The sequence below is a fragment of the Rhinoderma darwinii genome, chromosome 5, assembly GCF_050947455.1.
Source record: "Rhinoderma darwinii isolate aRhiDar2 chromosome 5, aRhiDar2.hap1, whole genome shotgun sequence".
NCBI classification, from domain to species: Eukaryota; Metazoa; Chordata; class Amphibia; order Anura; family Rhinodermatidae; genus Rhinoderma; species Rhinoderma darwinii.
The window spans coordinates 141,285,781-141,308,639 of NC_134691.1; the positions used below are offsets into that span (position 1 = coordinate 141,285,781).

Consider the following 22,859-nt stretch of genomic DNA (forward strand, 5'->3'; position numbering starts at 1 on the left):
TGAGTCTGTGGACAGGAGTCTTTTATACAGGTGACCATGTAAGACAGCTGTCTTTAATGCAGGCACCAAGTTGATTTGGAGCGTGTAACTGGTCTGGAGGAGGCTGAACTCTTAATGGTTGGTAGGGGATCAAATACTTATTTCTCTGTGCACAATGCAAATAAATATATATAATTTTGAAAACGTGATTTTCATTTTTTTCAAAATATAATCTATCTCTCACTGGTAAAATTAACCTACCCTAAAAATTCTAGACTGTTCATGTCTTTGACAGTGGGCAAACTTACAAAATCAGCAAGGGATCAAATACTTATTTCCTTCACTGTGTATATATATATATATATATATATATATATATATATATATATATATATATATACACAAACGTGCTTATTAACACCATAACCACCCATGAGTGTGTATGGTTAACACTAAACTGCATACGAATAAAATGGTATCACTATTTCTCTGCATTTCTCTGCATTTCTCACAATTATACAGTGTAAGTTGATATAATAATAGTAATAATAATAATAATGTATCCTAAATTGTGCTAAAAACTAAAACTTATCCCAGAAAAAAGGTCTTATACGGTTACATTGGTGTAAAACGAAAAAGTTATGACTGTGGGAATGTAGAGAGGCAAAAAAAAGATAATTCTCTGGCCGTAATACTTACACTTTTTAGGGTCTGTATTTTGGCAGAAATTCCCCTGTAGGGTTCTATGGGATATAAGTTTGGTTTAGTAGAATTGCTCGGAGCTCAGATGTTGCAGCCCTATAGCCATGTTCACTTCTAAAATGCTGCCATATTACGGCCATGTGAAATCCACCTCAGACTCACAGCTTTTCTTTCAATACTATTGAAAATGTTTTATTTTTTCAAATAAAATATATAATAACATATACTTGCAGTATCCTTGTTTTCTATGGTCCCTATATATGTCAGTGTGTAAGTTCAGCATACAGTTTTGTGCCAATACTGTCTTTGCAGAGGGATTTATGTTTTGGTTTACGCTAAAATACCTTTTTTTATTATGACAGTAAATAAGGCAAATGTATGCCATTTTTTTTCAATTACATAAAAAGACCAATTCACCCAGCTGGGATAACTTTAATATTTTAATGGGGTTCACTGGACATTAACATTGATGATCAATACTCAGGATTGGTCATCAATGTTTGATCACTGGGGATCTGATCTGGTCCCTTCGTTATTTACACAGCACAGCGCCGTGTCCGTATGAGGGGTCGTGCCTGGTAATGCAGTTTGTACCACTCATACAGACGAGGTGCTGTGCCAGTGTAAACAGCTCACAATATAATATTGTAAGGAAATTAATCTGAAATTATAGCTGTATTAATGGGCCCTGATTTCCCAGGTAACATATGTCTTTTTTTATCTATTTTACAGATCAACATCTCCAGATTTTATGGCGCTCTCGGATGGGGAGGTAGATTTCTATACCTCCAACAATGAGCTGACACATATGTGAGTACTTTTTGGGTAACTAAATACATTTTGATGTTCCAAAATGGTAAATGAATGGATGTTATTACACAATTTTATATTCGATTTAGTCTATTCCAAACTCCTTCAAATATTACTGGATATAGAGGTAAAAACTTCACATAATAACTCAGTTATGTGTTGTAAGGCCCCATGCAAACGACCGTAGAATTCGTCCGTAATTACGGACCCATTCACTTCTATTGCCCATGGACACCTTCCAGTATATTTACAGAAGGTGTCCGTGCCGTAGAAAGGCTCCGCAAAAGATAGGACATGTCCTGTTTTTTCTTTTTACGGACCGTGCTCCCATACTTTATATGGGAGCACGACCCGCAAAGGCAGGCGTCTGTCTATGCTCGTAATCACGGACCGTGATTACGGGCATGGTCGTGTGCATCGGCCTAATAAGAAGATAGCTACTTAATGTAGAAAACATTCAACCAAAAAGGTTGGTATCACCTTTTAGTGCAAAAAATATATTAAATATGGGATTCTTTTTTTACTGGAGATTCCTTTTTATTTATTTATTTAAAACATTTATTTTTATTGGGTTCAAATAGTAATGCATACAGTTAACAATAAGATAGTTGAAGCATTACAGTGACCCATTACAAGGGGATTACATAAAACAAAAGTAACAGTAAAACTTATAAATGAACAAACTATGGTGACATAGTGAGAACAATTTCCAATGCGTATAAGGAGTATGGTGCATATACGTAAGTAAATATATAAGATCAATGTTGGGGAGAGTAGCAATACCACCGGAATGTACAATAATATACATGGTATTGTCACGATGCGGGGTGTGGACCCACTGGGCCGTACCGCATAGCGGGGATGGCAGCTGGCCAAACCGGAAAGTACACAGTTCAATGGTTCAGCGAGAGTACCTGAGGCAATCGTAGGCAGTGGCGAGGCGGACACGTCCAGAACCAGGTGGTGGGAAGTCGTTCGGTGAGGCGTAGCAGGGTAGCGTAGACTGTAGCACAGCACGGCAGGTAGCACAGCACGGCAATAGCACTAGGTAGCACGGAAACGGGATACGGGATACGGAACACAGGAGCAAGGTACACTGGGAGGCTGGAAGACACTGGGAGACCATAAGCAAGACGAACAACGGGAAAACTAACAACGCTCTGGCAAAGGGCAAGAGGGCAGAGCCCTTTTTATAGCCCAGGGCATCCTGGGCCAGATTGCAGTTTTTTGCAAAACGCGCGCACTGGCCCTTTAAGGCCGTGCACGCGCGGGCGCGCGCACTCGCCGGAGACACTCGGAACCCGGAAGAGAGTGCCGGCGCCTGACTGGGGGACGACGCTGCAGGCAGGTAAGCTGTCCATGGCCACGGCCGTCGGGGTTAACGACCGATCGACGGGCCGTGGCCATAGACGTTACAGTATCCCCCCTCTTACGCTCCCTCTTCTTGGGACCAGAGCGAGAGAGAAACTTCCTCACAAGGACAGGGGCATCGATCTTCTCCTCTGGCTCCCAAGACCTCTCTTCTGGACCGAACCCCCTCCAGTCCACCAAATAAAATGTCCTTCCTCCCACCTTCTTGGTAGCCAGAATCTCCTTTACCTCGAAAGTCCCAGATGGGCCGCCAGGAACCACTGTGGGACTAGGAGTCCTGGAGTAGCGGTTCAGGACCACCGGTTTTAGCAGGGAGACGTGAAAGGAGTTAGGGATCCTGAGAGTGGGGGGGGAGCCGCAGCTTGTAGGATACCGGGTTAATTTGTAGCAGGACTTCAAAGGGACCAAGGAACCTCGGGGCAAATTTGCATGACGGCACCTTCAGCCGGATATTCCTAGAAGACAGCCAGACTTTAGTCCCTGGAAGGAACTGCGGAGGAACCCGTCTTCTTGTATCTGCCTTTCCCTTCATGCGGTCCACCGCCAAGAGGATAGAAGATCGGGTCTGTTGCCATACCTGTAGAAAGTCCCTGAAGGTGGAGTCGGCTGCAGGCACCTGGGACATTGTAGAAACAGGAAGAGGTATACGAGGATGTTGGCCGTAGACGATGAAAAATGGACTGGATGTGGTCGACTCACTGGTGTGGTTGTTATAGGAGAACTCTGCCCACGGGAGCAACTGCACCCAATCATCATGGCGCCTGGACACAAAGTGACGTAGGTAATTCTCCATAATCTGGTTAACTCTCTCGACTTGCCCGTTGGACTGGGGATGATAGGCCGAAGAGAAGTTCAATTTCACACCAAGGAGGCCGCAGAGTGCTCTCCAAAACTTCGAGGTGAACTGGACACCTCTGTCCGAGACAATATGCAGAGGCAATCCGTGCAGACGGAAGATGTGCTGTATGAAGAGGTCAGCCAACCGCGTAGCAGACGGCAGAGCGGTCAACGGGATGAAGTGAGCCATCTTGGAAAATCGATCCACCACCACCCAGATCACACTGCAACTCGCAGAAGGAGGAAGATCCGTGACGAAGTCCATAGCAACATGTTGCCACGGGGCAACGGGCACAGGCAGTGGTTGGAGCAGGCCCGCAGGTCTGGAGTGAGCAACTTAATTTGCTGCACAGACTGTGCAAGAGGAGACAAAGTCCATGACATCCTTGGGCAGCGTGGGCCACCAGAACTGACGGGTGATTAAATCTTGGGTCTTACGAGCACCCGCGTGACCTGCCAGCTTAGAGTTGTGACCCCAGCGAAGAATTCTTCCTCGGTCAACCAGACGCACAAAATTCCTACCCGGAGGAATGTCTCTGACTTGCAGGGGATTCACAGAGAAGATACAGGATGGGTCAATGATATTCTGTGGAGATTCCATGGCGTCCTCGGTTTCGAAAGATCTAGACAAGGCATCGGACCTCACATTCTTGTCGGCGGGACGGTAGTGGAGTTCGAACCGGAACCGAGCAAAGAACAACGACCACCTGGCTTGACGAGGATTTAACCGCTGGGCCGTCTGTATGTAGGTCAAATTCTTGTGATCCGTGAAGATCAGGATAGGATGAACCGCGCCTTCCAGTAGGTGTCTCCACTCCTGCAGAGTCAGTTTGATGGCCAGTAACTCCCGGTCCCCAATCGAGTAGTTACGCTCTGCGGGAGAAAACAGCTTGGAATAGTAACTGCATACCACGGCCTTGCCTTTCGGTCTTTTCTGGAACAACAGTGCACCAGCACCCACCGAGGAGGCGTCCACCTCTAACGAAAACTGTAAGGATACGTCCGGATGGTGCAGAATGGAGGCAGATGTGAAGGCGTTCTTTAAGGATTCAAATGCGGCTTCAGCCTCCGGGGTCCACAACTTGGCATTCATACCTTTCTTAGTGAGGGTGGAGATAGGTGCTGTCAAAGATGAGAAGTGACTCAGGATCCAGATATAGGAGAGACCATACTGGGAGGTTGGGAGACGGTACGGAAGAGTGTGATAAATGAGAGCTGGAGGGAAACCTATTTCAAGTTGATGCATGCAGCTATATATGGCTTTAATATCTTGCCCTCACAATCTTTCCCTGATCGCATTACAAGTTGTCCCAAGTGCAATACACCACTGACGAATTTGTGGCATGGAGTGTGGGGGTGTGTACATACGAAACGATTTTGGGGGATGGTACAGAAATATATTAAGGACCATTGGAAAACGAATCTCCCAATGACGCCTCAAGCGCTACTATTCCATCAAGCGCGGCCGCCAGAGGAAGAGGGTGCTCGAGGAGTAAGATCACCTCCCGTGTTGGTGCACACGATTCTACTGGTAGCTTTGAGATGCCTCCTGAGTCACTGGTTAGAGGCAGACATGCCGGGGTTAGAATTGATTGTGTCACGGCTGAAACAGTTATTGGTTCTTGAGAGGGTGGAGGTGGAAAGGCGGAAGGAAACGGGAACCAAGAAGCTATTTGATAAGTGGCAAGTATTTATAGAAACGCAATGTACAACAGCCGAAATAGCGGAAATTGTTAGGCCTTTCCAGTACACAAAGTGGTACTGCACGCAGCTCTTGGCAGGCGTTTTAGGGAGGATGCAACTGTGAGCCAGCTGGGGGAGAAAGGATGAGTGGAAACTCATTGATGATCTAGGTGGTGTTGGAGTTGGGGGAGTCATGTTTGTTTGGTCCATCTGAAGATCGACAATTATGCCATGTTTCTATGTTGGTGTGTTTATATGTTATGTTGAATTTAATTTAAAAGTTAATCCCATGACAGTTGAGTGCTGCGCACTCATGATGTAACTCTTACGTGAAATGTTTGTAAGAAAATGTGAAAACTGACAATAAAAAGGATATTTAAAAAAAAAAAGATGAGAAGTTGGGGATGAAGAGTCGGTAGAAGTTGGCGAATCCTAGAAAGCGTTGGATGGCCCTTAAGCCTTGGGGGCGTGGCCACTCCAGGACGGCCTTTACCTTCTGGGGATCCATCTTGAGACCCTGATCTGAGATAATATAGCCCAGGAAGGATAGAGACTTCTTCTCGAACACACACTTCTCCAATTTAGCGTAAAGTCGATTCTCTCTTAGACGGAGCAACACCTGGCGGACATGACTTTGATGAGTTACTAGGTCTGGGGAAAAAATCAGAATGTCATCGAGATACACCACAACACAAACATACAGGAGATCACGAAAAATGTCATTGACAAATTCTTGGAATACTGCGGGAGCGTTACACAGGCCGAAGGGCATGACTAAGTATTCGTAATGCCCATCACGAGTATTAAAGGCAGTCTTCCACTCGTCACCTCGACGAATCCGGATCAGATTATAGGCCCCCCGCAGGTCCAGTTTAGAAAAAATTTTTGCCCCCCGTATGCGATCAAACAGTTCAGAAATTAAAGGCAGAGGATACCTGTTCTTCACCGTGATCTGGTTTAGACCTCGGTAGTCGATGCAAGGTCGTAATGATCCATCTTTCTTTTTAACAAAGAAGAACCCTGCTCCGGCCGGGGATGAAGATTTACGAATGAAACCCCTCTCCAGGTTCTCCTTGATGTAAGCCGACATGGACTGGGTCTCTGGCAAGGAGAGATGATACACTCTACCACGAGGAGGAGACGATTCCGGAACCAGGTCGATTGGGCAGTCATATGCCCGGTGTGGCGGCAAGGTCTCGGCCTCCTTTTTATTGAAGACATCGCCGAACATAGAGAAACAGAGGGGCAAACCTGCCAACGACTGAAGAGGAGCAGGCTGTGGCGACTGGATGTGACCCAGACAGCGGTCAAGACACTTCGGGCCCCACTGGAGAACCTCTCCAGAGTTCCAATCCAGGACGGGGGCGTGCAGACGAAGCCAAGGCAAACCCAGCAGCACGGGGTTGACGGCCTTGGACAGGACGAACAGAGAGATGATCTCAGCATGAAGGGCTCCCACTTGGAGTTTCAACGGCTTGGTTACGGACACAACTGGGTCTGGTAATGGCAGTCCATCCACCGAGGCAACGATCAGCGGCCTTTCAAGCGGAATAGTGGGCAACTGTAGGAGATCCACAAGATCCTGGCAGATGAAGTTGGCTGCAGAGCCGGAGTCCAGATATGCGGAGACCTGATGAGACCTCTCGCCAGCAATAAGGGTATGTTCACACGGCGGGGGTCCGTAACGGCTGAAATTACGGGGATGTTTCAGCCTGAAAACATCCCCGTAATTTCAGCCGTACCGGCATGTGCAGGCGCTTGAACGCCGCGTCAATTACGGGCGTAATTAGCGCTGCTATTCATTGGAGTCAATGAATAGCGGCTCCAATTACGGCCAAAGAAGTGACAGGTCACTTCTTCTACGCGGGCGTCTATTTACGCGCCGTCATTTGACAGCGGCGCGTAAATATACGCCTCGTGTGAACAGACAAACGTCTGCCCATTGCTTTCAATGGGCAGATGTTTGTCAGCGCTATTGAGGCGCTATTTTCGGGCGTAATTCGGGGCAAAAACGCCCGATTTACGTCCGTAAATAGGTTGTGTGAACATACCCTAATGGTTACAGGGATAAATAGTTTGGAGGAGAGTTCTTGCTTCAATGTGTTGACGCCCAGGGTTGTCTCTCCAACCAAGTCTAGGCGCTGGGGTTTTTTGGCTTGTGAGGACACAGACGCACGACGTGGCCAGCGAGGCCGCAATATAAGCACAGTCCAGAGGTGCGCCTGCGCTGTTTCTCCTGGACCGATAATTTTAGTTGGTCAACTTGCATCGGAACCTCAGGCAAAGCGATAGAAGCAGGCAAGAGGGGTTGCTGAAAGTTGGGCGCCATGGGATCTCTCCCTCAGCCTTATGTCAACCCGAGTGGCAAGCAGAATCAAGTCGTCCAACGCGGGAGGCAGGTCTCGAGCAGCCAGTTCGTCCTTGATCTCGGGCGACAGGCCATGCCAATAGGATGCCACAAATGCCTCATTGTTCCAGGATAGCTCTCCTGCCAGAGTCCGGAACTGAATAGTATACTCGCCCACGGAGTTGTCCTCTTGGCGAAGGTTGAAGATGGCGGTGGCGGCTGATGAGACTCGACCTGGTTCCTCAAAAACGGTTCGGAATATTCGTGCGAACTCCTGGAAGTCTCGGGTCTCGGGTCCCTGACGTTCCCAGATAGGGTTTGCCCATGCCAGGGCCTTGCTGGTCAGGAGGGAGATGATAAATGCGATCTTGGCTCCATCCGACGGAAATGCCCGAGAGTGCAGGGTAAAATGAATGTGGCATTGGTTCAGGAACCCCCGACAAGCACTGGCGTCTCCAACGAACCGAGAGGGCAATGGCAGCGAGAACCGAGGGTCTGTACAGGAACTGCCAGGAGGAGCAACAGGAGGGTCGGCTTGAGGAACTTGTATAGAAGCAGGAATGGAGGCAACTAGCGTCCCTAGCTGCTGCGCCATAGAGTCCACGGCCACGAGGAGCTGGTCCTGCCTAGCTCGGAGATCCAGCAGATCCGCCTGCATGGCTTGGGAGGGTGACAAGCCCTTGAATTGGCCAGCGGGGTCCATGGCCAGAGCGTACTGTCACGATGCGGGGCGTGGACCCACTGGGCCGTACCGCGTAGCGGGGATGGCAGCTGGCCAAACCGGAAAGTACACAGTTCAATGGTTCAGCGAGAGTACCTGAGGCAATCGTAGGCAGTGGCGAGGCAGACACGTCCAGAACCAGGCGGTGGGAAGTCGTTCGGTGAGGCGTAGCAGGGTAGCGTAGACTGTAGCACAGCACGGCAATAGCACTAGGTAGCACGGAAACAGGATACGGGATACGGAACACAGGAGCAAGGTACACTGGGAGGCTGGAAGACACTGGGAGACCATAAGCAAGACGAACAACGGGAAAACTAACAACGCTCTGGCAAAGGGCAAGAGGGCAGAGCCCTTTTTATAGCCCAGGGCATCCTGGGCCAGATTGCAGTTTTTTGCAAAACGCGCACACTGGCCCTTTAAGGCCGTGCACGCGCGGGCGCGCACACTCGCCGGAGACACTCGGAACCCGGAAGAGAGTGCCGGCGCCTGACTGGGGGACGATGCTGCAGGCAGGTAAGCTGTCCATGGCCACGGCCGTCGGGGTTAACGATCGATCGACGGGCTGTGGCCATAGACGTTACAGGTATTTATACTAACAATAGTTCTGAATAGAAACCTTATTATATTTAGAGTGCAGCCAAATATCCCAATTTGGAAGGAACCATGGAAACCTGCCCAGACTAAGAGCAATTGTATTTTCAGATGTGCAATTGTCATTTACCAAACTGATGATTTCTGCCAAAGAAGGAATGTCTGGACTTTTCCAATACTGGCGATTCCTTTTAAACAGCGATGTGCACTTTTTAATTATTATTGCACTTATTATTAATTAATTATTTAATTGTTGTCAGGTTATATCTTTATAGCAGCTCAGTTTTTTGGTACAGAGTGTCAAATTCCCTGATTTTCGTTCATACATTGATGTAATGATCTGTATATGAATATGGTATGTAAGGATGAATGATAACAAATTTAGGTTCCATAATGAAAATTGGCAGAACCCCATAGTCCAACTGGACAACCCAACTCAACAATCAGCTGGTCAACCTGGACCCGCTGCTAAAATCATAAGATGTGGGTGGTGACACATTATAAATGTAATATTACATGACACCTATTCTAATGTTAATTCCTGTTCTTCCTCTTGTAGTTCCTATATGGAGAACAGTGACTGTGAAATTGTGAGTAGATTAATGTCTAGTGCTTTCTAAATGTATTCTATAATGTTAAAATGTAATAACCACTTATTTCCTTTTTAACCATTTTCTGCAGGTGAGATACATTGAAGGTAGGTCCTATGTCACACAGAAACCCACCATCCCTAGTATATCTGAGCCTGTGTCTCAGCACTTGTACATAGAGCAGAACATTAATCAATTTCTTCTGTTTCAGCGCCATTGGACGGCAGCGGGTAATTACAGATTATTATTAATTATCACTTCCTTCACGTAATGTAGAATATATGTTGCTGGGGAGAGACGTTGTCTACACTGAGACATATACATAAGACCTGGATCTTACTAGCACAGCACTTGTGCCCTCACAATCACCTGCAGGAGGGCACCCGTGGTTGGCAGCTGCACTACTAGAGTGATTTGAGAAGCCCACAATCTCCAGCATTTAACCCCTAAAGCCCTGTAATCTATTGTGATTGCTGTGCTAACAAAGAGAGGAGGCCTCCTTAGTAAAGTGAGTTGCACAGTGGAAAAAGGTGAGGGATCAACGATGCTCCTCCGAGACTATGCATGGAGTTGAAAAGTATAGGTTGCCGGCTGCCACCCACTGCAGTTCCTCGGTGCTAAAGCCTTAGTACCGGGGACAAGGTATGTAGAAGGAAAAAAGCAGGAAAAAGTGCAGTACAGTATCGGGCATCGGCGCCAGGCTCAGGAGGACAAGGAACGAGGCCAGGTGAGTTTGATCAAGGAGATCTTTAACTCAAAGGACGCGTTTCTGGACCAAACTGGTCCCTTCGTCAGGTCAGTTAACGTCAGTTCTCCTTAGTAAAGTGACTGTCAACCCTTATTGTTATAATTGCCTTTGTTCACTGTTCTGTGATATTGTCTGTTAAGGTATACTTTAGCTATAGCTAATTGCAGACTATATGAACTGTTGACATAACCCCAAAAAGGCTCATGTACATAGCAGAGTCATGAGCATGAAGCCTATACAGCAGCAAATAGAGTTCCTAGTGCTCCGTACTACAGACCTGTAGCCACTCCATGTCCTCTTGGATAGTGCCTTGACATGGCATTGTATTATGGAGATATTCTCCCCAAGAAGCAATAACAGAAAAGTATATCTCTGTAATATGGGACCTTATGGAACATACAGTAGAACAATGTTTAGTATTGAATCCAACAGAGAAAACTATGTATGGCTCAATATTAAATCAGAGGCATACAGAGGTAGAGTATGGAAGCCGTATTACAGCTGTGTATAACTTAGAGCATATATGAAGTTGTAATACAGCCGTGTATAAGAGACCTACAGTGAAGGAAATAAGTTTTTGATCCCTTGCTGATTTTGTAAGTTTGCCCACTGTCAAAGACATGAACAGTCTAGAATTTTTAGGCTAGGTTAATTTTACCAGTGAGAGATAGATTATATAAAAAAAACAAAACAGAAAATCACATAGTCAAAATTATATATATTTATTTGCATTGTGCACAGAGAAATAAGTATTTGATCCCCTACCAACCATTAAGGCTTCAGCCTCCTCCAGACCAGTTACACGCTCCAAATCAACTTGGTGTCTGCATTAAAGACAGCTGTATTAAATGGTCACCTGTATAAAAGACTCCGTCCACAGACTCAATTAATCAGTCTGACTCTAACCTCTACAACATGGGCAAGACCAAAAAGCTTTCTAAGGATGTCAGGAACAAGATCATAGACCTGCACAAGGCTGGAATGGGCTACAAAACCATGAGTAAGACGCTGGGTGAGAAGGAGACAACTGTTGGTGCAATAGTAAGAAAATGGAAGACATACAAAATGACTGTCAATTGACATCGATCTGGGGCTCCATGCAAAATCTCACCTCGTGGGGTATCCTTGATCCTGAGGAAGGTGAGAGCTCAGCCGAAAACGACACTGGGGGAACTTGTTAATGATCTCAAGGCAGCTGGGACCACAGTCACCAAGAAAACCATTGGTAACACATTACACCGTAATGGATTAAAATCCTGCAGTGCCAGCAAGGTACCCCTGCTCAAGAAAGCACATGTACAGGCCCGTCTGAAGATTGCAAATTAACATCTGGATGTTTCTGAGAGTGATTGGGAGAAGGTGCTGTGGTCAGATGAGACTAAAATTGAGCTCTTTGGCATTAACTCAACTCGCCGTGTTTGGAGGAAGAGAAATGCTGCCTATGACCCTAAGAACACCGTCCCCACTGTCAAGCATGGAGGTGAAAACATTATGTTTGTGGGGGTGTTTCTCTGCTAAGGGCACAGGACTACTTCACCGCATCAATGGGAGAATGGATGGAGCCATGTACCGTCAAATCCTGAGTGACAACCTCCTTCCCTCCACCAGGACATTAAAAATGGCTCGTGGCTGGGTCTTCCAGCACGACAATGACCCGAAACATACAGCCAAGGCAACAAAGGAGTGGCTCAAAAAGAAGCACATTAAGGTCATGGAGTGGCCTAGCCAGTCTCCAGACCTTAATCCCATCGAAAACTTATGGAGGGAGCTGAAGATCCGAGTTGCCAAGCGACAGCCTCGAAATCTTAATGATTTACAAATGATCTGCAAAGAGGAGTGGGCCAAAATTCCATCTAACATGTGTGAAAACCTCATCATCAACTCCAAAAAGCATCTGACTGCTATGCTTGCCAACAAGGGTTTTGCCACCAAGTATTAAGTCTTGTTTGCCAAAGGGATCAAATACTTATTTCTCTGTGCACAATGCAAATAAATATATATAATTTTGACCATGTGATTTTCTTTTTTTTTTTATATAGATAATCTATCTCTCACTGGTAAAATTAACCTAGCCTAAAAATTCTAGACTGTTCATGTCTTTGACAGTGGGCAAACTTACAAAATCAGCAAGGGATCAAATACTTATTTCCTTTACTGTATTTGAATTCTGAAAGTATATAGTTGGTAGCTTAGTTATATTGATAGAACCTGATTCATCCCCAGTAATAATTTCTAAACTATTTTACAGATCAACATCTCCAGGTTTTATGGAGGATTCCACTGAGGAAGACTCAGATACCTCAGATGATGAATTGCCACCGTTGTGAGTATTATTTGTTAAAGTAAATTCTGATCTTCTAAACTAATTCATAAATGGATGTGATTATACAATTTATTCATCATACAGACAATTATAAACTCCTCCAAGTATTACTACTATAGTAGAGTATCAGGGGTACGCAAGACCCCATAGATCATTGACTATGGAGAAAAATAATCTAAAAACTCAGCTATGTGTTATAACATGAGAACTGAAGTCACACTAGTTGCTTGTACATGTTCACTTCACACTTCTTATGTTTCAGACATTATGATCTAGAGGACGATGACATCCTCTATGATGTGTAAGTAACTTGTGTATTAATTGTAATGTTCTGTGTCTCATGAAGGAATTTGTAAAACCTTATTTTCATAAAGTTATCTGTGGGTTTATTGTGTGGCTGTGTTTGTTTCATGAGACTTTAAAAGCTTTGTCTCAACTGGACAACCTTCTTAAAAGCCACTCATGGGTCAGGTGCTTGTCCTGGATCCAGCAGCTGAAACCTGATGCTGCAGAGAGCCACACATTACAAATGTAGTAGTACACATAGTAATGTTGTAGCAGAAATGGGTCTGTATGTAGCACCTCCTTCAACTTAAATCTAGTTCACATGGTCGGACGTATACCTAAAACGGAAGACGGAAACATATGCTACTGTATAGGCATACAGTGGGATACATTGCCCCGATCCCCTAGGCAGAGTGTTACCTGAAGTCAGAATCGCTCTGTCCAGAGATTCCGGTGCTGAGAAAGCCCCTGACCTCACTGTCCATATATGGACCGTGACATGAAGAGCTTTGCTCTGGCCAGGGATTGCAGACACCACCCGCCAGGTGGCCCAAAATCCCTCACAACAGCAGGAACATTGAAAGCAGCTGGAGTCCACTGTTACTATCTCTGCCCGAGGAGCCTACGTCACTGGAGCTTCTCTGGGGTAGCCCCAGGGACATAACTGACCAGTAATAGTCTTATAGTTGAGGGGAATAGGGCCGCAGTGTGGGCAGGCAGGGAAGCCTCTGCTGCGTTGGGAAAACCAGCGATAACTATCCATACTGACAGTTATGTCACTGCATCTTCCCGACACATCTGTTTAATAGTTTAATGGAGGCTTGTGGCGGATGCAATTCAGTGAAATCCATCACAAATATGCCCCTATGTTAAAAAAAAGTATACTATGAGTATAGCTTTTCTTTTCAGAATCTGGCAGGTGGAAAATCATAGTCTACTACACTATTCCATCACTTAAAAAAAAAAAGGTATATTGATGTATACCAGGCCAAAAGGACACTTTTATGTCGGCTAATGGAGATCTATGGACACGTTTAGAGTGTACGTCGAAAGCCTTCCCGACGTACATGCTTAATACAGGGTCAAAACGCGATGTGAACTAAGCCTTATTCTTCTTCTCCCATTCAATACAAATTTCATTTGCAGAACATGCAAATGAAATTTAACCGCAAACACATTTGTAGAACATTTCTTACAACATTATACATATCACCAATTCAAATGAATGTAATAGATGTTTCCTCTGATTGTTCCAGAGTGAGAGCAGCTCTTTCTAGAGACTATCCACTCTGGCTGATAGAGGGGGTTCTCCAGCAATATTTACTGTCCTTTATGACCTGTCATTTTACTAATGTATAGTAACAATGAAGTTATATATGTTTTATATAAATAATGTAAAGAACACATAGATAACAATATTTACTCCTTAATTAACTTGCATTATTATGTTGTAGTTCCTCTTTAAATGTGGACGACTGGATAAAAGAATGCTGGTAAGTGTAATGTCCTTATTTGTAGAAGGGGGGAAACATGCAGTGAGGGCACGTTCAGACGTGGCAGAGTTTTTCCGCTGCAAATGTTCGTGCAGATTTGGGGCAATTAAGCAACGAATCTGCACCAACATTTGCATATTTGACAGGTAATTCAGATGTTGCAGAAAAGACAACGGACTTGCCACAGATTTCAGTTTTTGCATTGCAAAGGCTGAATTCCGCAGTGAAATTCCGCTACTTCTCCACAACAGACAGTGCATGCTGCGGAGGGAAAATTCTGCACCGCAGCCTATGGTCCGCAGCAGAGTTTTCCACAACATCTGAACTAACTTGCCTAAAAATGTATTGAAACAAATGTAAAAAACGTCCACTGGAGAATTCCACTGCAATTCCGCCACGTATGAACCTGCCCTTATATTGAACTTCCTTTACTCCAACATCCATGAGACCTGAAAGGACCATTATAGCCAAAATAGGTCGTGCCCCCCTGCACTGCCACATGTGGTTGGCACTATTTAATGGATCCTGATACGGCTGGCACTAGTATATGAACATATCTATGAGGTTATTACTATTCTGCGTACTCTTTATGTTAACAAACGGTACATACATGTGAAGGACATTAATAATGTATGAACATGTCTATGAGGATATTACTATTCTGCGTACTCCTTATGTGAACATACGGTACATACATGTGAAGGAAGGACATTAATAATGTATTAAAATATCTATGAGTTTATTACTATTCTGTGTACTCCTTATGTTAACATACGGTACATACATGTGCAGGAAGGACATTAATAATGTATGAACATATCTATGAGGTTATTACTATTCATTCGCGACACATTCCCTTTAAAAAAATGTCATTACTACTTGTTTTCTGGGACTGGTTTCCCTACATGTTGCACTACTTTCAATTATGCATATTGTGCTGTTATTTGCCATTGGATGTTATTATTTCCTTCCTTCTTATTTTTTTTCATGTTTGGGAGGATACCTCCTATCTTTGATCTTATCTCTCTGTAAAATTTGTACAGCTTGAATTTAAAGTTATGTAATACCGTAAGATGTTTTATGTGCTCTGTTTAATATTCTAATAAAAATTTTGATAAAGAAAAATAAATAAAAAGGAGCGACGTTTGGTTCACATCCGAACCTTTCTCCTTTGAAAACTGAAGTCCTGGTGCTGTTAGGGCACGTTGAGACGTGGCAGAATTTTTCCGCTGCAAATGTTGGTGCAGATTCGGGGCAATTACGCAACGAATCTGCACCAACATTTGCATATTTGACAGGTAATTCAGACGTTGCAGATATCACAGCGGACTTGCCACAGATTTCAGTTTTTGCATTGCAAAGGCTGAAATACGCAGTGAAATTCCGCTTCTTCTCCGCAACGTCATGAGAATGCTGCGGAGGGAAAATTCTGCACCACAGCCTGATTTCCGCACAGTTATTTTCTGCAACGTCTAAACTAACTTTCCTAAAAATGTATAGAAGCCAATGTAAAAAACGTCTGCTGCAGAATTCCACTGCGGACTGTCCTCAGCGGAATTCAACAGCAATGTGAATGTGCCCTTACTTGGCCCTATTTTTTTTTTTACTTATAAAAAAACATGTGTTTTAGCTCTTTCTTCATAATCTCTGAATATCTAAAATTCATTTTACATCTGTTTTTCCTTTTAGTGGTGAAGATCATGAAACAGCAGTAAGTAAATAAAATGAGATTATATTTCAGCAGTATTACAAGTTTAACCAAATATTAGTGGTGCAGTGTGTAAAAACATTAAAATGTATACATATAATATACATCCTAACGGAATCAGTTCATTTCTTCTTCAAAAGAGCCTGACCAGGTAGGAATCACTGACCCAGAGTGTTCCTTCTGGCCCTGTATTGAAAACAATAGGATCCTGTTAGCATCAATGTCCCTCCGAATACTTTCTTTACCAAAGAGGACATAGAAGTAAATAGTACCAGCCCCTGCCGACAAAAGAAACCAAAAGAAATGTGAACTGTCATATTGAATAGCTGCAATACTGTTTTGAACATGATGCTCAAGAGAACAACAGATAAACTCTAAATAACTATCTATAGTAATACAAAAAATAGGCAGCCCTCCTGGATGTCAAGGTGAAAAAAACAACTGGTGAACGTTAATCCATAAGCAAGGTTTAATAAGCTTGAGAAAGGCAGTTGCATCTGCCGAAACATCGCCTATGGATTAAAGTTCACCACTTGTTTTTTTCACCTTGACATCCAGGAGTGCTGCCTATTTTTTGAATTACTATACATAGGATGTAGCCTTTATCCAGTGGCGTAACTACCGCTGTAGCAGCCATAACGGCTGCTACGGGGCACGCGGTATGAGGGGACCTGTGCCGCCAGCCGGCATGGCTCCCCCATGCCCAGAGGCTCCGCTAGCAGCCGCTATGGCTGCTACAGCGGTAGCGACGCCACATTCAATAATTGTGTCTGTGTCCTTCAGACACAGATGCTATTGAACTCTATGACAGAGCAGGGCCCCCGTAGCCACACAGCACTAACCGCGCTGGTCCCGCTTCCTGAATGCTTTGGCAATGGCTCCATGCTCCAGCATTCACTCTGCCGTGAGCGGCTCCGCACAGGCAGGCGCGATGTTGACGTCACTCACAGCACAGACCAGAGGAGAAGGATCCACCACCTGTCGTGGGAACGGGGATAGGTAAGTAATTGTGTTATTATTTTTCTATTAGGCTTTATAGGGCATTATACTGGGTAGGGAAGTGGGGCTGAAATGGTGGCTGCTGTAGGAACATTTTACTATATGGCGGGCATTATACTGTGAGGACAACTATGGGGGGTATTATACTGTGGGGGGCAGCCATGGGTGGCATTATATTGTGGGGGCAGCTAGGGGGGCATTATATTGTGGGGGTAGCTATGGGGGCATTATAATGTGGGGCATATGGTGGGGGCATCTATGGGGGCATTATACTATGTGGGGGCAGCTATGGGGGCATTATACTGTGTGGGGTGCAGCTATGGTGAGCATTATACCTTATAGGGCAGCTATGGTGGGCATTACACTGCATGGGACATTATACTGTGGGGGCTGCTATGGGGGCGCAAAATACTGCGGGGGCGGCTATGCGAGGCATTATACTGTGGGGCAACTATGCGGAGCATTATACTGTGGTGGTCAGCTATGGGTGGCATTATACTGTATAGGGCAGCTATGGGGGTATTATGCTGCATGGGGCAGCTATGGGGCTATTATGCTATATGGGGGAATTTGTTTGGACATTATACTGCATGGGGGCATCTGTGTGGGTATTATACTGTATGGGGCACCTGTGGGCATTATACTGTATGGGACATCTGTGTGGGCATTATAGTGTATGGGGGCATCTATGGGTTAGTATACTGTATGGGGGCATTATACGGTATGGTGGCAGCTATGGGGACATTATACTGTCTGGGGGGCACTATGGAAGCATGATACTGTGTGGGCTGAACCGAGTATGTATGGGTGGGGATTGGATGGGATTAGAGGCGTGGCTTAAAAGAAAAAAAAAACCTGCTGTGCACGGCATCGATTGTCCCTCTTTGTGATACATGACAGTATAGCATTGTCTACAGGGGGGCTGTATAGCACTGTCTATAGGGGGGGGGCTGTATGGCACTATTTACAAGGGGGCTTATCACACTATTTACAGGGGCACTATCTAGAAGGGCGGGCACCAAGGGGAGGGGGGCCCAGTCAAAAGTTTGCTATGGGGCCCAGTGTATCCTAGTTATGCCCCTGTTTTTATCCTTAGGCTTGCACCCACCTTTGTTTTCTTTTATGGTGCTGCTCTTGACTTATACATACAGTCTGCTCTATGGAAGTGGTATACGCAAAGATCTATATGGACATACTCCCTTATAAAGAAAGAAACAGCACATCCAAAGTATATATATAACACATGTTTAAGAAATAAAGTACAGATGCTAAGCGTTTCATCAGGCAAGCATAAACAACATCAGACAGGGGTGTATAAATACAGAAATACAATAAAGCTGATTGGGCCAATTCAGACCATGCTGCAGGAGAAAAAACCGCCAAAAAACGGGGACAGGTCAAGGTTGTAAATAACACAGTAAGTGGTGTGGTCCAAATTGTTAGTAAACACAACATGGTTTTGAAATCTTCATGGCTCTCAATAGATTTATGCGCAAATTGACATTGCTACGTCATTTCGCCATTACTCCCTCTAATACCACACTTACTCCCCTGATACCCACCACAGTCTCTATGCCTGTCAGAGTAGATGTTTGCCAAAAATCTACATTCTATCCTCTGCAACATCGAGGACCAGCCCTCGAAACATTCTTCAATTTGGTCAGTAATGATTTTAAGACAATTGAGCAACCAACGATTTCACATGACAACCTAACCCAATCCGAACGTTCCTCTATAAAGTCTGCAAAAAAATCAACAAATTGTCATACGTTCAGCTGACAAAGGTGGCGGTATTGTTATTCAGGACCGCTTAGAGTATACAAACGACGCCTATAGACTACGATCGGATACAAATTTCTATGAAAAATTACAGTCTAACCCCATCCCTGCATTTCAACTAGAATACAAATCACTCATTGATAAAGCATTTCTTGATAATATTTTATGTAAAAAATAAAAATTATTTTTAACTGTCCCTTTCCCCACTATTCCATTTTTATACCATCTGCCTAAAATTCACAAAGCCTTATCCAACCCTCCTGGCAGACCGATTATCTCGGGGATAGAGTCTCTCACCAGCAATATGTCTCATTTCATCGACATACACCTCCAACCGTACGTTGTGAAACTACCATCATACCTGAAAGACTCTACCCATCTCATTAGAGAATTACAAAACCTACAATCCACTCATGACCTGACAGACTTATGGTTCCTGACAGCCGATGTATCATCATTGTACACAAACATTCTGCATAACCTGGGCATACAAGCTACCACTACATTCCTGACCGCTGATCCCCGTTTTCCTAACGATCAGATCAACTTTCTAATTAATTGCATTGATTTTATACTCACTCATAACGTATTTACATTCGAAGGGAAATTCTTTAGACAGCTTAAAGGCTGTGCGATGGGGTCACGGTTTGCCCCATCATACGCTAATTTGTATATGGGAGTATTTGAAGACTCCTATATTTACGGGGATCACGCCTATAGAAACAATATAATCTTCTATAAACGCTACATTGATGATCTTCTATTTGTCATCAAAGGAGATCCAGCCCTAATCACTGCATTTATCAAGCACCTCAATAACAATACTTTTGGAATTTCCTTCACACATTTGTCTTCTGCCAATAAAATTGATTTCCTTGATCTCACGATAGAAAAAAATGGGCACCTCCTAACTACGAAAACCCATTTCAAAGGAGTCGATGTCAATAGTTATTTGAACTTCAAGAGCGCCCACTACCCACCATGGCTTAAAAACGTACCCTTTGGTCAATTCAAAAGGATACGCAAAAATTGCTCCAGTGACAAAGATTTCTTCAAAGAATGCAATCTTCTAAAGAAGAGATTCAAAGAAAAAAACTTTCCGTCCAGTTTGATTGAAGGGGCGGAATCCAGGGCAAGAGCTCTGACGCAATCCGATTGTATCAACCCGATAACCCATAACACCAAAAAGCTCACCGATTTTAGATGCAATTTTATTACTACCTTTAATAAAGGAAGCAGAATGATTAGTACCACACTACAAAAACACTGGCATATTCTCCTAAATGATCAATTTATGAAGACTCTTCTCCGTTCTAAACCCAAAATCACCTATAGAAGAGCCAAAACCCTAAGGAATCTTATTGCACCCAGCAAACTAAACAATATTACTTACACAGCCCCTTCAAAAAATGCCTCTGACCATGAATGGTTTGTTTCGCTGTGGTAAGACTAGATGCCTATGTTGCGTGAATATTGAAAACAAAAAATCCATGTTTTCTTCCCTGGTAACCAAAGAAAGCTTTCAGATTAAGAGTTTTTTTAACTGAAGTAGTAGTTATGTGGTATATCTACTGCAGTGCACATGTAACCGCCAATATGTGGGTCGCACCACTCAGACGACCCTAAGAAATAGAATCAACCAACATAGATTCAACGTGAAAAATGGCTATTTAAGACATAGTGTATCTCGCCATTGCGCTGCCGTACATGGGTGTAATTTGAACGTTATTACTGTTACTCCTATAGAAATCATTCCCCTGGATTTATCCAACATGTTCATTAGACTGAAACAGAGGGAAAATTTTTGGATCTACAAATTGGAGACCCTTTATCCGAATGGCCTTAATGACATAACTGAGTCGGCACTTGATTAGAAGATTGTAAATACTCCCCATCATTTCTCACCCCCAAAATAAACCCTCACCCCCACCCCCGGTTTCTAACTCAGAATTTTACCCATAATCAGCGTTTTAATATTGTAACTTCCTAACATTGTCTTCACTGCAACACTGTAATTTTTAAATATTAGTTTTAAATATTGTTTTTAATTGTCCGGCTTCCTCATATTTTTAACGATTAGTCTCTTAGGTATATTTAGTAATACTATTTAACATTTAATTACTACCTGTCTCTACGTACTGCTCTCCACCCATCTGGGCGCTGCCGCACGCGATCTTCTGCATATGCGTGTCACTATGCATTCCATCATCCCTTTTTGGCCCGCCCAGGCCACCTTATTGTTAGCGGTTGCCTGGATACCGGTACCGTGATCCTGTACATCCCCCAGGTCCCTGCCAATTGTATGTACGTATATACGTTAAGTAATCCTTTCCACCAGGTTAGTTCACTACTTTTATATCGCTACCAATTTTGGACATCTAATTATCTAAACATTTAATAATTACCTGTTTCTGAGCTCTGCTACACGCGATCCTCCGCATATGCGTGTCATCTTGCGGTCCACCACCTCTCTTTCTGGCCCACCCAGGCCACCGTATTATTTGTGGTCGCCTGGACACCGATATCTTGTTTACACTCCAGGTCACCGCTGACTCTGTATACGTATATATGTATAGTAATCCTTTCGCACCATGCCTCTGTATTACTGCTAATTATGGACATGTCTATGTTTTTTCCCGCGTACTAATATGATATATCTGTCCGGTAACTAACGGTATCTTAACATTATTTTATCACACTATGCGATGCAACTGTATATCCAGCTTGAATGATTTCCTTGTACCTCCATTGGAATGTTGTGTTTACTAACAATTTGGACCACACCTCTTACTGTGTTATTTTGAACTTTGACCTGTCCCCGCTTTTTTGCGTTTTTTTCTCCTGCAGCATGGTCTGAATTGGCAAAAATCAGCTTTATTGTATTTCTGTATTTATACACCCCTGTCTGATGTTGTTTATACTTGCCTGATGAAGACGCCAGTCTGGCGTTGAAACGCGTAGCATCTGTACTTTATTTCTCAAATAAATCCATGTGGTTTTTACAACCAAGCAGCGCCTCTATATCCCTCTTTTTTCATTACTTTATATCAAATTTTGGCAACCTCTTTTGGGGGTTTGCGTTGGGATTGGCAGCAGCTTCTCATTGTCTTCACTACAAATACCTGCCAGTATTTGTTTCTACAAGGTGAGCGGGTTCTTCCTACCATACTCGCTCTGCCACGTTACCATCTGAACTGTAATTTTGGCGCCGTGTCCTTTTTTGAATTTTTTTGCTCTATTAAGACATGTTTAGAATTATAATAATCAGAAAACATATTGATTTCATAGACTATTTCAATAGATATATGTCTGATGGAAATATCATTCAGTTACATCTTTACATTTTTTCTGTTAGACTATTCTGGAGCAGTTTTTGTTTTTTGCATTGTATGTTCTATATTTATATGTTCTAAAATGATAATATTTGTTCTCTGCTTTTCTTCTCTAGTCCAAAGACACCAACTGCGCCGAAGGTAAAGCATGAACTATGTTACTATTACACATTACACTATAGATTAGCGTCGGTAACAGTTTAAATACCAAAATACTTTCGCTAGGATATATTCTACATATAGGGGTCCCGCATTCTTTAATGCAAAGGTTAATTTAAGGATAAATGACACATTTCTCATTACGTCAAGCATATACATGTGTATCAATGTTAGAAAATCCAGGCTTAAAGGCTTTTTCCTTTTCCAGCCAGTAAAAATTGATGGCCTATCCTCAGGATAGCCCATCAATAGCTGATGGGTCGGGGTCCGACTCCCGGGACCCCCACCAATGTTTTGAAAGAGCCGCTGCCGCTTGGACGAGTGCTGCTTCCCCTTTATTTCTTATTGCTCACTGTGAATGTTGGACACACATTTATTGGCGATTTAAAGGCATTACAGCCT

General features: G+C 43.8%; 1 protein-coding gene across 1 annotated transcript in view; it reads left to right on the top strand.

Annotated features, from left to right (window-relative positions):
- The window catches only part of LOC142652509 (uncharacterized), a 33,015-nt gene that overhangs the window by 4,464 nt on the left and 5,692 nt on the right, over positions 1-22,859 (top strand). The window contains exons 6-14 of the mRNA XM_075828159.1: positions 1,414-1,491; positions 9,601-9,631; positions 9,723-9,738; positions 9,843-9,861; positions 12,628-12,702; positions 12,965-13,003; positions 14,442-14,480; positions 16,170-16,191; positions 22,415-22,439. Of these exons, the coding sequence (XP_075684274.1) occupies positions 1,414-1,491; positions 9,601-9,631; positions 9,723-9,738; positions 9,843-9,861; positions 12,628-12,702; positions 12,965-13,003; positions 14,442-14,480; positions 16,170-16,191; positions 22,415-22,439 (344 nt within the window). The remainder of the gene's footprint in view (positions 1-1,413; positions 1,492-9,600; positions 9,632-9,722; positions 9,739-9,842; positions 9,862-12,627; positions 12,703-12,964; positions 13,004-14,441; positions 14,481-16,169; positions 16,192-22,414; positions 22,440-22,859) is intronic.